The following is a 17,402-nucleotide window of genomic DNA, read 5'->3' as shown; positions in this document are numbered from 1 at the left end:
TGTTTGAAAGCAGAAAAAAGAGAAGAAAAAGAATGCAAAATGGGACAAACTACTTCAGTTCAAAATTCAAAGTTTCACACTGTGGGCAGTAAAATTGTTAGTCAAATTTAAAAAAAAAAAAAAAAAAAAAAAAAAAAAAAAAAAAAACCAGTAGCCAAAGTAGTGTAAGAGGTGCACATGCAAGAAAGGAAAAGTGGTGAAATGCTCAGATGATTTGGTTGCCATTTCTGTTTGCTTACTAGCAGAAGCGTCATCATACAATCAACAACAAACAATTTTTTCCACTTTGCCCTACACTCAATTACTGTGTTTTCTCTTAATATTGTAAATTAGATCGGTTCAACTTACACTATAAATATGAATAATAAAAGCATAATAATGAGATGCGATATTTTATGTGAAAACTCAAAAGTAAAGAGAGACGCATCTTTTTGGGCTGACCCAGACCAAATTCCATTGTTCACTAAGTCGAAAACCTTGTTCCAACCACTTTTGATATCCGGAAAAATTTTTGTTGCTATTTCTGATCACTTTTTGCTTTCAACTTAATTTAAGATCAGGTGATCAGAAATTCCATAATTTCCAGCAGTGGTTGTGTTGTACATGTGCATTTTAGCGTGAGAATGTATATAGATTAAGGGAGATTGAGAAGCTAAGGGTTTCAACCTCATGAGGTCATCATGATGCTCTGAGTGGTACAATACAAGTTGTGAGAAGAAGATCTCCTTATAATGAGAAATTCTATTCACACCACCTATTTTGCTATTTGCACCACTTATTTAATAGGTCTAATAACTTTATAGGTGGTGCAAATAGCACCACCATCAATAAATATGGTCAAAGAGTATCTTTATTATTCTTTTTTTTTTAACAATCAAAATATTAACTATAAAAGAAATAAAAATAAATAAATAAAACAATCTGTCACTTTCTCCAGTAAGAAGGCGACCCACTAAGCTGCCTTCTCACCGGAAAAGATGACGGGATCTTTCTTTCTTTCTTTCTTTTTTTCTTTTTTTTTATGACTAATTATTTGTACAATATTTTTTTAAAATTTTTATTTTCAATACATATTTTTTTTAAAGTTCTATTTTCAATACACCTTTTTCTTGTTCAATACATTTTTTTTTAACTTTCTATTTTCAATACTTGTTTTTGTTTATGGTTTAATTTTTAAATAAAAAGAAATAATAATTAATTTTGATATTTTAATATACTTTATAACTTAAATGTGTTGGCATTGGGTACCCTCCTATCAATGTTATCTTAACATAATGATTATTATTAACATAACCAAGGGCTATCGCTACATGCTCGTACCAAGGTGGTGGGCTAGATCGGAGTGGTAAATATGTTGTACTACCGGCCATACCTAAAAACATGTAGTATCACATTGTATCGGGAAGCAATTAGTACACCCATCTCCGGCATAGTCATCTAGTGCTCAACTAGTGCACACCGATCTTGTGCAAAAAAATTCAACATGTTATAGACATTATACCATCCTTGAGTTCCAAACATATTAGTATATTCCAACTTGTGAGACTCTAGTTCTTCGATTAAATTAGATCAAATTTTGAACCATTCGTCCTCCTTAAAACCGAGACAGAGAACTACTGCTCGAAATCCACAGTTTCCTTCATATCTCACATCTTGCACTTGCATGATGAAAGGATGGAATATAACCGGAGGTTGAAGAATATATGGATGGTAAAAATGTCTATCACCTGAAGTTGATGCAGCTGAACAACTACTCCGAGCTGGTTCTTGAAACAGAATATTATTTGACTCGACTTGAGTTTTTTTTAGAGATAGAGTCCTTATGAGAGATTTTTTTTTTTTTTTTTTTTTTTTGAAGTGGGACGCCCACGAACATTTGTTTGCACGGCTGGCTCACGGATCGAAGTTGTAGATGGCGCGATCAACTCCCTCAACTTTATGAATATGTAGAATTACCAGTTATTGATTATTTCTTGAACTGATCCTTAAACATATGAAGCTCATGCTCAACACCAAAATCCTCATTGGTTAGAGAGATGGACGATGATAAGTCGAGCTTCCTCCAAAATATATCAATCGAATCAAGTGGGATAGGCTTACCACAGTTAAAATATGTTACCTGCTCGTGTGCACATGGAAGCCCACAACTTGTTCGCAATCGACATCCACAATTTTCAAAAGTAATCCCGCCAGCCCGTGACCTCTCAAACTCATTAAAAATGAGCTTCAGTGCATGAATAGACACAAATCCATGCAATTCTTGAAAATGTGAAGTGTTGAACCGATGTCGAATGACAATTTTGCTTTGTTCAAGACTTGATTTGATTGATATGTCTTATGACTGAATAACTCTGTCGATATAAATCAATGATGTCTCCAAATCTGACTGCGATGACTCCAAGTATTTTTTTAACTTGGCATGTTGAATCTCAACTTTGCTCGTGGTGTGATTTTCAAAATTGAGATATCGATCAATCCAAATAGATGCAAACATTTCTTTATACGGTTGCAGCCAATTATCATCAATATAACCAAAAACACCTAAAAATGTGAATAATTGCGAACAAATATGCCTTATTAAAAAATATTAAAATATACATCGAATAATACATGAAAAGTCAACCAAAACTGCTTTTAGTTGAACTAAATGGGATATATATGCTTCATGAGACTGAGACTCAACTAATGCATTTCATGATTTGTAGAATAAATCTCAATGATGTTTGATGGTATCGATGCCCTACACTTTCTCAAAATACTTCTATAGATATGACATCTACAAAGTAATCCTTTAGCATCCGGATACACATTTTTACATGCTTTCATCAATGCCAACTCTCAATCCGTGACGACAACATGCGGGGTAATGCATCCCTCAATTGTGGTTTTGAGACAATTTAATGCCAAGTATAAGTGGACTCATTCTCTTTGTGCATGAAGGCGATTGCTATGCAAAATGTCATGTTGGTCGAAGTTACACCAACCATTTCGACGAGGGGCATCGAGTACCTATTTGTTTTATACGTCCCATCTATCAACAAGACATGTGGAAATGCACGCCACTTCTCCATAGATTTAGGATGAACAAAGAACAAATCTTCTAACTCATTTGTTGCATTATTAGTTCGACTCTCATGCACATAACCATTGTTATGTAAAAAAGACATAACAACTTGCATTTGAGTTTTGTGATTTTTGTGATGGAAACATTGTATATGATTTTTGTGATGGAAACATTATCCGGAATTTTTGGCATGCATTGTATATGATTTTTGTGATGGAAACATTATCCGGATTTTGCCTCTTCACAGACGTTAAAATATCTCGTGGTTTCACATGCATCGCTGGCAATTTTTCCACCAATTCGACTTCATTTCCTAATAATCGCCTTGCATAAGGGTGACCTTCAAGGTGCAGTGCAGGATCGTGATTATGTACTCCACATATTACCCTTACCCTCCAGCAACCATCAACACGTATGTATTTTCCCTCCAATTGGAATGGACAATCCATTTTTCTTGTATCCGTGTTTTTGGATGAGATTTTTTTTGGCACGTAAGTACCACTATGGTCACACTGAAATATAACTGTAGGACTTTTATTCCGGGACCTTTTAATCACAATAACATATCCGAGATCCCGACCTCTACTTTGAACCCATTCAATTAAATCTTCGTGAGACATGAATGCCTAATAAAAAAATTATTTGTATCAATAATAAAAATACCATGCAACCTCGAGATTTAGGTTCACTTGATCACCTATTATATATGACTATACCTTTTTTGCCTTGTTTGGTTCTAAATTTTTAATAATAATAATAATAATAATAATAATAATAATAATAATAATAATAATAATAATAATAATAATAATAATATTATTATTATTATTATTATTATTATTATTATTATTATTATTATTATTATTATTATTATTATTATTATTATTATTCTTCCAAAAAAAAGGCTGAACCCCAACCCTAAGGGCCCCCACACCCCGGCCCGACAGAGCGGTGGGAGGTTGTAAATCATGGTGACTCAACTGAACATTAATCATAGAGGCTAGACCGGTGCTCACTGCGCACAAGGAGCCCCCCTCACTTTGAGAGGTTGCTCCCACACTGCCGCTGGTGAGACTCGATCCCTGGTCATTCTTCCAAAGTTATTATTATTATTATTAATGTTGTAGATTGTTTGTAATAGTACAGATAATTTTGTTTATTTTTGAATGTAAACTAGATTTCTTCATCTATTTTTAAAGAGAATATCAATTAATTATAATCATAAACAATGGGTAAAAGATTATAAAATGTTAAGTGGAGTATTAAGGCGTGAATGACTACATGCATGTATACCAACAAATAAAAAAAAAACAAAAATAGAAATTAAGTATACGTACTAATTAAAGCACAATATATACAAACAAGTTGTTGCTTACATACTTACAAGTTAATAATAATAATAATAATAATAATAATAATAATAATAATAATAATAATAATAATAACAACAACAATATAGTCCAATGATGCTATTAGTCAACATGCATAATATATATATATATATATATATATATATATATAAATCAATAAGGAGCTCTGATCTGCTTATGAATTTTGTTTTACCATTTCTATAGACAATTCGCATGCAACCTCGAGATTTAGGTTCACTTAATCATCATCTTCATTTCTATTGTCATCATAAAGTTCGATTGCATTTTCGTCCTAAACAAACAAACAAATAGCAACTCTTAATATATAAATACAAAATAATATATTCGATATTGATATGTTAAAACAATAAATGTCTAATCAAAAATAAATATACGTACTTAAATTTCTAAATAATATATAAAAGCAATGAAAAAATATAAATAATACGTAAGTTCAATTCAATTTACTTAAGTTCATATATATATATATATATATATATATATATATATATATATATATATATATATATATATATAAGCAATGAACATATATTTCTAAATAATATATAAAAGCAATGAACAAATATACGTAGTTCAATTGTAACATTTCAGTAACAATTCAATTAAAAAAATAATAAAAATACCTCATAATGTTCTTAATTTTGATTTTGATCATTGTAACTAAGAAATTGACTTTGATTTTCATCGTTGTAGCTAAAAAAAAATTTCTATCCAACCGTCCATAGCTTATAAATTGTATGAGACATATACATCACACACACACCACATATATATAGAGTCATTTGAGTTTAATTTGTATTCCTTGCCGTCTAAATTACCAGTAGTTTCATCTCACAAATATCAATATTAACTAAAAAATATGTATTGAAATTATAAATTTTTAAAAAAATATGTATTGAAATCAGAAAGTTGAAAAATCTATGTATTGAAATCAGAAATTTAAAATAAATATATATTGAAAAAAAAATTGGACGGTAGAGAAGGCAAGGAGGCGAAAAAAAAAGGAGATCCCGTCACCTTCTCCGGTGAGAAGGCGTAGGACTGCCTTCTCATCGGAGAAGGCAACTGGGCTGCCTTCTCACTGGAGAAGGCAACCCAGCTAGAAGCGTACCTGTGTCGCCTTCTCCGGTGAGAAGGCGACCCACTGGGCTACCTTCTCAGCGGAGAAGGTGACGTTTCGTTTTTTTTTTTAAAATATTTTAATTAATTAAATATTGAATTAATAAATTATTAATTGCAAGTTCGACCCGGCGGTGTAAATAGCAAAATGTACCGCCACTTGACTATTTACACCACCTATTAATTATTAAAAGTTTTCACTTTTTACAATTTAATTTCAAGATGTTTTATACCCACTTTTGGTCAAAGGGTGGTGCAAATAGCAACCACCCCTTTACAATAGGTAGGGTATCCTATTTATACTAAGTGACAAGTAGACATAATGATGACAAGTTACTGATAGAGCTGACATGGCATCCATCAATTGGGCACTTAAGTTGATCATGACACGTGTAAACTATTAATATGACAGTTGGTGAAGTGACGTTAGAGTTAACCTGTCTAATAGTGTGGTCAGGAAATCTATTAAGCCAGAGGTTAGGAAGTCTACTAATATTGAGGTTGGAAAATCTAATAATATCAAGGTAGGGAAGTCTACTAATATCAAGGTTGGGAAGTAGACAATGTAGGGCAAGTAGGGTTGCCCTATAACCCCATCATCTCCTTTTATAATATAGAAAAAAAATGTATACTTGCAAAATATATGACAAATTTCTTATTTCTTCATATATAAATTGATGTTGTTATAGGGCAATTCTATTGGCTCGATATCTTAGATATCACGTACATGTCAATTCTTCTCGGTCATATACTATCGGATTGAGCGCAATAATTAAACAAGTTAATTTTGCCGCCACTTCACTAACCATCACATCAATGATCAATGCATGCCATGACTGACTTCAGTATCTAGCCATGGGACGCCAAATCGACTTCATTAGTGTATTTTTAGTATGCTACTCCCCGCATTGCTAATATACTGTATATCAACCAAATCCAACTCTTTTTTTTTTTTTTTTCTTTTCAAAACAAAAAATGTATAGTCTCTCATTTAGTCGTACTAGAGCTTATTAGATAATTAATAATACTCATATTATTAATCAGTTGCTAGTTGAAAATTTTTTTTACCTACCTTTTCAACTTGTTTACTAGACTTATACTATATCACAAATCTTGACTCAATTACCTGAATCATATAATACAAAGAGAGTGTAATTAAGTTTAATAAATCAAACTCCGGCCATCAAATTAAACATATCATATCATACAATAAGATTCAATTAGCAAAAAAAAAAAAAACTATATATAATGATATTTATAGTGAAATCTATCACAAATTTGAAGAAAAAGTAGAGTGCATTACAGCAGATAATCAAAAGGGAACAAAACCATCCAATTTTCTTCAGAAAAGAAAGCACAAAAATCAAACTTTTTGAAATAGCAGAGCCAAAAGCACAAGCCTCGAGGTGATGACAAAGTCTCAATAAAAAGCAGAGATCACAAAGTCTTCTTGCCCAAAAGAACCTCAAGAAAAGTCTTTTCCAAATCCATGGAAGTTCTAAAATCCACAAATTTTTCATTCTTCACACTGAACTGGTTGTGTTGTTTCTTACTTGGCATAATGGTTCCCAGAGTGAAATCTCAATCCGGTTTGGTCTGCATTAGCGACTGCGCTACATGTCCCATGATATGCTCGTCTCCACCGCCTCTGGAAGTCGTTTCAGAGCCGCCGCCGCCGCCGCTGATTTCATATGGGCATCCGCCTCCAGCACCACCTCTACCACCGTCATCGTACATTTCGTGGGATGGCGCTACTACTCCGCCTTCTCCTTCGAACTACTTGGGCTCTTCTCCGGCCACAGAAACGCCAGCTGCCGGCGTAGGATTGGGGAAGATCAACTATAGCTATCCTTACTTCTACTATTACGCCTCCAATGGAGTTTCTCTCACTTCTCTGCAACTCCACCGCTCCACTCTTCTTGTTTTCTTGATAACAATGCCCATCTTTTACGTATTGTCTTAGCTTGCTATGTATATATATATATATACTGGTTTAAATGCGAATAATGCTTCCGGTATGGCTGGTGAGGATTGATCATTAGGTACGCTAAAAGCACCACAAAGTGTTCGAAAATCATTACACCGCATCATACACCAAAAGTGCATTTTCAAATATTTTGTGGTGCATTTATGTATACCTAATAGCGATCTGTACGGCTGCACGAGAAGCCCTATCCGTACAAGAACCTGACTATATATATATACACATATATATGGAACTGTTAGACAGTTTAATCAAACATAGTATCCCCATATTTTGTATAACTCATGAATTTGCTATCACAGCTTATTTTGTGTGCTCTAATAGCAGATTGAAGATATATATATTTGGTTTGTTTGGAAGGGTGGATGAGTGACTGGAAGTCTGGAACATAATTATCATATAAGGAGTTTAATTGTGGTTAATATTTAAGATCGATTTAATTAAATTTGTTGCATAAAATTCTTCTAATGCGGTTTATTTAGGATGGGGTAAAAGTAAAGGTGAGATTGTACATTTATTTCTTATTGTATGTTTATGATAAACAGGAGAGAGGTTGCCAATAAAGTTGCAGTAACTTTATTGCTTTAATTTGCCTTTGATAAAGCTTTATTCTGTCAATAGGAGATTGCACTTGAGTACGTATTAGGTTTGTTGTGAGAGTGGTTAGAGAAACCACATAAGTGAATTTTGGTGGATTTTTGGAATAGTGCAGAAAAAAGGGTATGATTTTTTGTTGATGTAGGTTGGGGTTTTTGGGAAAAGTTAACTCTTGCAAATTAATAGATTGTTGTGGGGTCCACATTTGGAAAAGGGAAACAAAGTTGGCCGTCTATCTCCATGTGCTGGAGACGTACTCACGCGCCCGTTGGTGAGTTAGGTACTGCTAATTTTTTTTTTTTTCTAATTCCGTGTCAGACTCTTCTTTTTTTTTTTTTTTTTTTCCTCCCTCTTCTTACTCCTATTTAGCACATAAAAAATCATAAAAAACCTAGACTATTATGGATGCTCAAGAAGGGGAGATGATGAACCATATATGTATAGCTAGTGCATTCTCATAGTTTTTGGTGCCTGAAAAACATATTACTATCACTTGATAGAAAGTGACTCTTTGGCAATAGTAAATAGAGTGAAGTATGCTAGTAATAATGGTAGAGATTCTGATTGTTACTTGCTTGAAGTTATAAGAGATCTTACCGGCTGTGTGGAACTAAAACTAGAACTGTTCAAATAAATATATAGAAGCAAATATTAAATTTCTGATGATTGAGGACACATCATGGTCACTCTCACTCGATCTGGCTTGCATGTTTATGAGTCATTCAAAGGGTCTAACGGGCTTCTATTCGTTGACATTGTGGATGTTTCTTTACTTGTGCTTTTGTAATTTTTGTTTTCTTTTAAACAATTTCTCTTGAATCCATGGGGAAAAAATACATGTAACAAACACAGTTGAGAGGGTTTTACATTGAAAAATTAGATTGAAAGAAATAAACTTATAAATTCATGGGTTAAATTATTCAATAGGTTAAGTTTAATCTTCTAACGATAATTTGACACATATGCATTGTATTTCTGCCATCAAAGCTAGCCACTAGTGTTGGTGATAATGAACCAAACGTCGATTTAATATCAGAGTATTTTTATATACATACGAAAATATATAAAATACTATTTGATATATATCCGAAATATATATATATATATATATATATATATATATATATATATATATATATATATATATATATATATACTCAAATATATATAAAACGGACCCAAAGGTTATATATACATATATATCTACGAAAAAGATATACTAATATATATCAACCAAAAATTGGAACTTATAATCCTTAGATTATAATTCCAATCCAGCGACTATATCAAATAATGAGAGAGGATTTAACACGAAAGAAGGAGAAGAAAGAAGGTAAGTACGAGTCAGGTGAAGTGCCACTACAAGAAAAATGCACATAGACAACGGTTAATAACCGTTGTCGTAGGGGTAAAATTTCTGTTGTTGAAGCCGGTGTTGTTGTAAGTCCCGCGCATAGACAACGGTTTTTAACCGTTGTCTTTTTTAGATACGACAACGGTTTTTTAACCATTGTCTATTAAGTGTTGTTGAAATCGGTGTTGTTAAAAGTCACGCACATAGACAACGGTTTTAAACCGTTGTCTTTTCTAGAAATGACAACAATTTTTTAACCGTTGTCTATTTACTGTTGTTGAAACCGGTGTTGTTAAAAGTCACGCACATAGACAACGGTTTTTAACCGTTGTCTTTTCTAGAAACGACAACGGTTGTCTATTTACTGTTGTTGAAACTGGTGTTGTTAAAAGTCACGAACATAGACAACGGTTTTTAACCGTTGTGTTTTATAGAAAAGACAATGGTTTTTTAACCGTTGTCTATTGTGTGTTGTTGAAACCGGTGTTGTTAAAAGTCACGTACATAGACAACGGTTTTGACACCTCCCAAAAGTGCCAGGAGCATTGTGCCCTAGGCTTCCCAGGATAAATCGTACTACGGTTCGACTTGAGAACCCAAACGAACGAACCCGGCGAACTAGAGCACGGGCAGAACACAACACAACTTCAAAAATGGGGTAGGAGAAGAGTTTTCTGCCTCTGCTCCAACAACACTCTTATATAGGAGGTGAAGGATGCCAATCTCAGCCAATGAAACTTTCACCTTGGCCTCCCAAGGTCGAAGGAGGTCGAACTTTCAGCCAAGGCCAACTTTTGGATACAAGTGCCGGCACACACGAGCTTAGGTTTGAGTCAAGCCTTTTCGCCGCTCCATCCCCCTCCCCTGCGCGCGTGAAAGAGCCTTTATGCTATACATTCAATAAGTCTTTAAAAGACTCTTGAATAAATAGTGGGGCAAATCATCTTCCCAAACCAATATGGGACAAAAACTCACTTTTTCCTTTCATTTTTCCAATTCAATGGGTCTACTTTGAGAATAAATATCCCATTCACCTATTATCCGTTTTGAGAGTATAATATATCAATCTCTTCGTCTCACTACGAAGAATTCGAATCCACTTTTACCCGACCAAAATCGGAAGTGGACCCCATTGATAATTATACCACAAAATAACCACTTAAAATGCCTTTTTAATGCTATTTTTCCAACAATCCCCCACATAAATGAAAAATTGATTTTCAGGGTATTTTGAAATTGGAAACAATTGTGTTCAACGGTCGATCCCTGCATAGGATAGGTAGGTGTTACCCTTTGAACCTTCCCTTGTGAAGATATGTTTACTCTACTGGCTTTACGATAGAACGCGATGTCTTTGAACCGACTGCCGTTTGTGTAGACGATGACATATCTCACACAGGAACCTCCCAACCATGCTATGTTTTCATGAGTGTGCCCATTTTGGTCGTGGGTCACCTTACTGGTTCTGCAACAGTTTGTGAAGAATTGTGCCCATCAATTCTCCTTTGAAGCGACCCTCACTTCTCTCTCACATAGGTGATTCTTTCTCGAGTATCCCACATACTCTCACATGTCAACCGACATTCGAATCATTAAAGCATCAATGTGCTAGCCTCGTGCGGGAGTCACTATTTCTAACGAGGAGTGGTAGGGAGTCCGAGACCCCACAGTGACACGCTCTGTTCCACAATTTAGTTGCCCTTTGAACCTAGGTCCCAGCTAGGTTGGGTATCCACTATAGAACTTTTAGTCCAAGGGCTTTAGACCCATTCCTCGTTCCAACTTCTCAACAACCATTTGCTTACCCTCGGGTTAGCGAGTTAGCGTCCGCTACGTTATCTTTTGACATCACATAGTCAATAGAGATAACCCATGTTGTGAGAAATTGTTTAATAGTATTATGTCTATGACTTATAAGTCTAGACCTACCATTCCACATTTAACTCTATACTTAACCAATTTTGGCTTGATTATCGCAACGCACAGAAATTGGAGGTACGAGTTTACCTCTAGGAACATTCCCAAACAATGGCATGACCATTCGGCCTACTCGCTCGCAATACGAGTGTAAGGCTCTCAGCTTTGATCCCGTCATGGATCTTAGCTATCACAAATCGTTTCAAGAATTTGCATACGACCAGCTGCACTGGCCTACGTAAACACATAGCCTTTAATGGACTTAGCGTCCTTTGATATTTGTGATATAATTTCCAAGTACAGCTAGATATCCCACATAGTGTCACTAGTACAAAATTGAACATAGAAGATTGATCATAGGCCACCATTGTTGAAAGAATGGTTGCCTAATCTTAGCCCAAAAATTCGCAGTGGTAATTTTGTAAATAAGTGATCAATAATCCGCCACCATTATTAGTTGTAATGGTTGCCCATTGTATTTTGTATTTATTTAAAAAAAATTAATTTATAATAGGCAACCATTTCTAATAGAAATAGTTACCTTAAAATAGAACTTGTTTTATAATAGACAACCATTTTTAATAGAAATGGTTGCCTAATATTAACCCTAATCTACCCATCACTCCATCAGATCTGATATGCTCATCCTCTCATACCCAACGCCGCGTCTGCTCATCCTCTCATACCCAACACCGTCTGCTCTGACCTGCCGATCTGCTCCGACCTGCCGATCTACCGTGAAAACCTCGACGCAGCCACTACCTCCACCGCTGATCTGCCGACGCCACCGCTGCTGCCACCGCCATAGCCGACGTCTCCGCCCCTGCTTCAGACACCCACGACCGCCGCTCCATCGAAGAAGAAGAAGAAGAAGAAAGCTCAGAGGTTTCTCTCTGTTTTTCGTTTTGTTTCTTTCTCAGATCTAGAAGTGGGTTGCGCTCAGATCTAACTCGATCATTCAGAGACCATAAAACCCTTAATACTCATCTCTGACTCCCTTTCGTAGCACAAGACCACTTGCAGATGGCGGCGTTGGTTGCGGCTTCATCATCAACCTCCGGATTGATGGAGAGGAGAGGAATTTCGGCGGCGGTGTTCCTGAAGAACTGTTCAGGTACTTGATTATCCTTCTGGTATGCTTCAATTCATCATTTATGCCACTACTTGTAACTTCTTTAATCAGCATACCATACCTGTGATTTATAAGTTAAAGGAAAGAGTTCTCACAGTATTTGGTACCATGGCAGGAAGAGATACAGAAGCTAGCTTAGCTTGCTGATGGATATGATGCACAGAATTATACATGCAGGCATCACCAAATCACTTGGTTAAGTTGAGGTGTCAATTTAATTAATTTGCTGAAAATATTATTAGTAAATATTATATATACGTACTGGATAGATTTCAAACTTTAATTACATCAATTTTGATGCAAACCAGATTTGAGCAGAGCAGCTTAATTTACTGCATGTATGTGCTTCAAATTTCATAACTGTTGCTAACATATGATCCTAAAATTAAGTTGCAACACCTCCACGCCAGAGCCATAGGTGATCGAATTCATGCATTCGTTCTTATCTTGATTATATTAGTTCTGCAGGTGTATGTGTTCATTTAATTTTTACTCTGTGAAATCACCTCTTTTTTTCGTTCTTTGAACACCACAAAACAACCATATTCTAAAACTTCTTTCAATTGTTATAAATTCTTGAAATCTTATGCATGCATATATATGAGGGCCGCAGAACTGAAGTGTCAGCACGTTGATATGATCTGATCTGCTTCACTCAATTCAAGAATTTCTCTGTACTATATATAATTGTAAGCTAGCGAGCTGAGTGATCTTCATTACTCAATAATCTTTGGCTAAGCTAGGTAATATATATGTGTGTTTTACATTTACTAGTTACAACCAAAAAGGCGTTTTTCTTTAATGATGAGGATTTGATATCATGATACATGTATTGTTCGATGGGAGAAGCATTCTTTTTGAAGTCAACAATTATGGCATGGGGAGATGCATCAATCTCCCCTCTCCAAAAAAGGAATTGGAGTTTCTCCCTGGTCAGAGTTCTTTAGCTTCTGATGCGGTTGCTGAAAAGAAACTCATGTAGTAATGTGCATTTATGATAGACCTAAAGTTGACAAAATCACTAATTTCATGTTGCTTTTTTATATCATTTCCATATTTGTATAATTATGTTCTAAATTGTTTTATATTCAATCTTAACAGAAAAAAACTGTATGATGGTAAAATTATGGTAAACTGGAAGGAGTAAAATAGTAATGAAAGAAAGGAAGGATATATGCCAGAAGAAGATTTGATCAAGAACCATTGCAAAGTGCTTCTGTGCAATATATGTCTTCCACTAGAAAGGCTCATAAGTCTCTTATATAGAGGGTAAAATGTAACAGTCTTTGGAGGTGCCTTGTTGAAAACTTAAGTTCCCACTTCACTTGTTGCACTTGGAATTCTGTAGATTCCTGAACCACTAGAGAAAGGACTTGCTGAGGACATTGAAAATGGTGTTGTCTTCTGAACATGGCAGAATAACTTGTCTTCTGAACGCTTGATTCTTCAGGACACACTATTGGTAATTTGAGTCATTTGACATCTATTGCTTATCATACCTTTTTTAGTATTCTGTATCACTCTGTTTTTCTTGGCTGCAATCTGCTGTTAGCTTTAAGGTACTTCTAACACAATTGCATTGATTTGCTTCTAAAACTAAATTTGAATTTTTTGCTCCCTTATTCTAATGCTTGTATTAACCTTATGGGCATGGACTTCTTGCAGGAGCAAACATCTCCTGCGCCCTTTCAGACTCAAGTGTCACCTAATGATCCAGACTCCATATTGCATACAGAAGATACACACACCCATACAAATCCTGTTGGCCATGCAAGTGATGTTGCAGGCGGGTCTGGGTTAAGGATTCGGAAGCGTCAACGACAAAATCGACCAACTTCAGGAAACATTATCACCCGAGGCACTGCCCCAAGGAGAATTCATTTTGTGTTGGAACGGGAACCAATTTCTGTTAGTTCTGCTAATATGGCAGAGGCAGGAAGTTTTGGCAGTGAAGTGCATAAAGCACAATCACTCGTGGCAGAGGTAAGCTTAGGGCTGAATCTTTCCTTAGGCTTGCCTTTTGAACTTTTATCTATAAATGAATCCAATTCCCTGAGATGGACCACCCTCTGCCTTTTCCCTTGATATCATGTTCTTTGCAGGTTCAAGCATCTCTCACATCCTTCAAAACTAAGGCATCAGGTAATCCCTACTGCTCAGATGGATAGCATGAAACTGATCTTTATGATCATTCCATTGAAGAGAGGGTTTTGCCAATCTTAACCCTATTGATTAATCTTATGTTAAATTTGTTTAACAGAAGAATCATATGGGGATAATAGTGCCACCAACCACCGCACTACAGTAGATGGTGAAACTGGCACAAAGGTTTGGATGCCTCAGCTATTTAACCAAGCAAGCTCATAGCACAATGTGAGCCAGGTAAGTGCTGCAAAGAGAATTTTGCAGATGGAACAAGTAACTGTGTCGGTTAGTTTTGGACAAGCAGGCATAGGACATGGAAGAAGAGCTGTAATAGGGGAGGTAAGATTAAATGTCAGCTTTCTAAATCAGTTTTGTTTTGTGTACTGCTTTTGAAATTGTTCTTAAAACTTGAGGAATTCCAAATGAAGACATGGCGTTTAACTCGTGGGTGTTTGCTTATTTGCTAAGAACTTCTCATAATGTGTTCTGTAGGCATATATTTTTCTGGAAATAGAAAACAAATTTCTTTCATCCTGGTAAAATCTGTCATATTCCATGCAGGCCCATGAATGCACTTCAAGCACTGATAAGGATGAGATGCACAGTGCAAGCACCATGGAAACCACTCAAGAACATGATACAACAGTTCGGTTACTGTCCAAACAGGGCAGTAATCATCACCTCTCAAAGAATGGGTTCTCTTTCTCATCGCTTGTATCGCATGTTCTCTGTGGGCTCAGCTTCTCAAGATTATATGCTGTCAGCATATATGTAATAGTAGCCGTGTCAATATTCTGTATTATGATCTGGAAGTACCCAAGCAAAGCTGTAGTGCAAAGATAAACATGTGCATGCTAGTCTTTGTTATTCAGTAGATTGCTGTAAGTTGCATGAAGTCTTCTTGTAAATAGAATAAACACATTAGTCCCATACCTCCATCTAGGCCAACACACTTTGTAAGGATTTTATGTCACTGCTTCATTTGTTATTTATTTATTTATTTAAAATTTTATTTGCATTTTTGAGTTATCTCATATTGTTGTAATTTTATTCTTTTCTTTTGTAGTTTTCAATTATTTTTAATTTAGAATTGCAAATATGTAATTTCATTTATTGTTTTTTACTTTCATAATGGTTGTGTGAAGAATTGCATGGTGCAAAATAAATATAGTTTTAAAATTATTTTTTAAATTATTTTTTTATTTTTTAAAATAGTATCCGCGACCATTCTTTGTTGAAGAATGGTCGCGGAAAGTTGATTTAAAAAAAAAAAAAACAATACGCGACCATTTCAATTCAAGAATGGTCGCGTATTACATTTGAATAAAAAAATAAAAAACAATACGCGACCATTCTTTGTCAAGAACGGTTGCGTATTACTGACAATGCGCGACCATTGTACAATGGTCGCGTAAAGTCCATGGCTTTCCGCGAGCCTCTCATAGGCAACCATTGTACAATGGTCGCCTATTGCCTTTTACAATGGTAGCCTATCTGCAATTTTGTACTAGTGTGTAGTCCAAAGTCACGAGCATACCTCAAGTATCTCATAACTCTCACACACATAAATCATCTTATCAATCATCAAGAATATATCACAAATAACATAGAGGAATTAATCAAGACACAAGCATATAGACGGAGGCCAAGGAAGGAGATTATAGCGAAGAAAAATAGGTTTTGTTGAGACATGGGTTACCTCTTAGCCTTAATTAATTTCCTTGACTATGAAGGGTCTTTCTTTAAGATTCCTCCTTTCTTGATTTCTCCTAGGGGAATTCTTGGAACTTCTTGTGTGGTGATAGATTATTGTGGTGTGGGTTCTAGGTGCCTCTTATGTTCCTATTTATATAGTTGGCTACTTCTATTTCCTATGGGACTAAGGGTTGGATTTAGGGATAAGGGTCCATGGGCTTATGGTGGGCCTTTCCTAATTAATGAGATTTTAATCTTTCTTTCTGGGTAATTAATTAATTGGTTTATGGGCCATAACACGGGGTGTTACAGCTATGGCGAGTGTCATCCTAATGGATTTCATTCTCATCACAACAGAATATATATCGAAGTGACCGTGGCACTCGCGTTGCATGTAATCTACAATTACAAGCCCGACCATTTTACTTCAATATAACCAACCGGTTTTATCTTCTGACTAGTGATCCACTTAGGATCCAGAGGTTTTACAACCCGGGGGAAGAACAACCAGTTCCAAGTATGATTCTTTAATATAAAATCTACTTCACCTCGGTAGCCTCTCTCGGGTTGGTCCACATGTAGAAATCAACACTTCTACATACGTTCGAGGCTCGTTTTCCAACAACCATGTAAGAAAATCCAATTTATTTTCTAGTAAACAAGTTAGAATATGCGCGTCACATTCTAGCATGTACGTCAGAAAATCTGGACAAAGGGATTTTACAATCCTAGCTCTCTTGCTACGTTTAGCTTTGAGCTCGTGTTCTCTTTCATACCCTTCTACCATAGCTACGTCGAAAGTTTATTTCATCGTGCTAGGTCCTTTTATTGAACCTTCACAGAAATGCATCTTCTAAAGAGCGATAGACTTCTTAATTCAATTTACCGTGTTCTTATGTACATCTAAACTATAGGACTCGTGTACTAAGAACCAATACACACCTTTGGCAAGACACTCCCACATTTAAGGCATTAGTAGGAAAACTTCCTACGTACCCACAATT

The 17,402-nt window shown here is 35.5% G+C and overlaps 1 protein-coding gene and 1 long non-coding RNA gene across 3 annotated transcripts; both read left to right on the top strand.

The window, feature by feature from the left end:
* Positions 1-7,135: 7,135 nt before the first annotated feature.
* LOC109158449 (leucine-rich repeat extensin-like protein 3) lies at positions 7,136-7,537 on the top strand. The gene has a single exon (XM_019306355.1). It carries the CDS (start codon positions 7,136-7,138, stop codon positions 7,535-7,537), a length of 402 nt encoding a protein of 133 aa, XP_019161900.1.
* Positions 7,538-12,107: 4,570 nt separating this feature from the next.
* LOC109158470 lies at positions 12,108-15,588 on the top strand. Of its 2 annotated transcripts, XR_002050395.1 has the most exons (8): positions 12,120-12,311; positions 12,433-12,540; positions 12,674-12,764; positions 13,660-14,020; positions 14,224-14,541; positions 14,661-14,700; positions 14,819-15,042; positions 15,265-15,588. It is a non-coding gene; the product is annotated as an uncharacterized LOC109158470 (long non-coding RNA). The 2 variants fall into 2 exon arrangements; XR_002050394.1 differs by having other exon boundaries at positions 12,108-12,311; positions 14,819-15,588.
* Positions 15,589-17,402: the final 1,814 nt, after the last annotated feature.

Source organism: Ipomoea nil, unplaced genomic scaffold, assembly GCF_001879475.1.
Source record: "Ipomoea nil cultivar Tokyo-kokei standard unplaced genomic scaffold, Asagao_1.1 scaffold2818, whole genome shotgun sequence".
NCBI lineage: Eukaryota > Viridiplantae > Streptophyta > Magnoliopsida > Solanales > Convolvulaceae > Ipomoea > Ipomoea nil.
The sequence above is the reverse complement of the archived record's forward strand: the minus strand, read 5'-3'. Positions and strand labels throughout refer to the sequence as shown.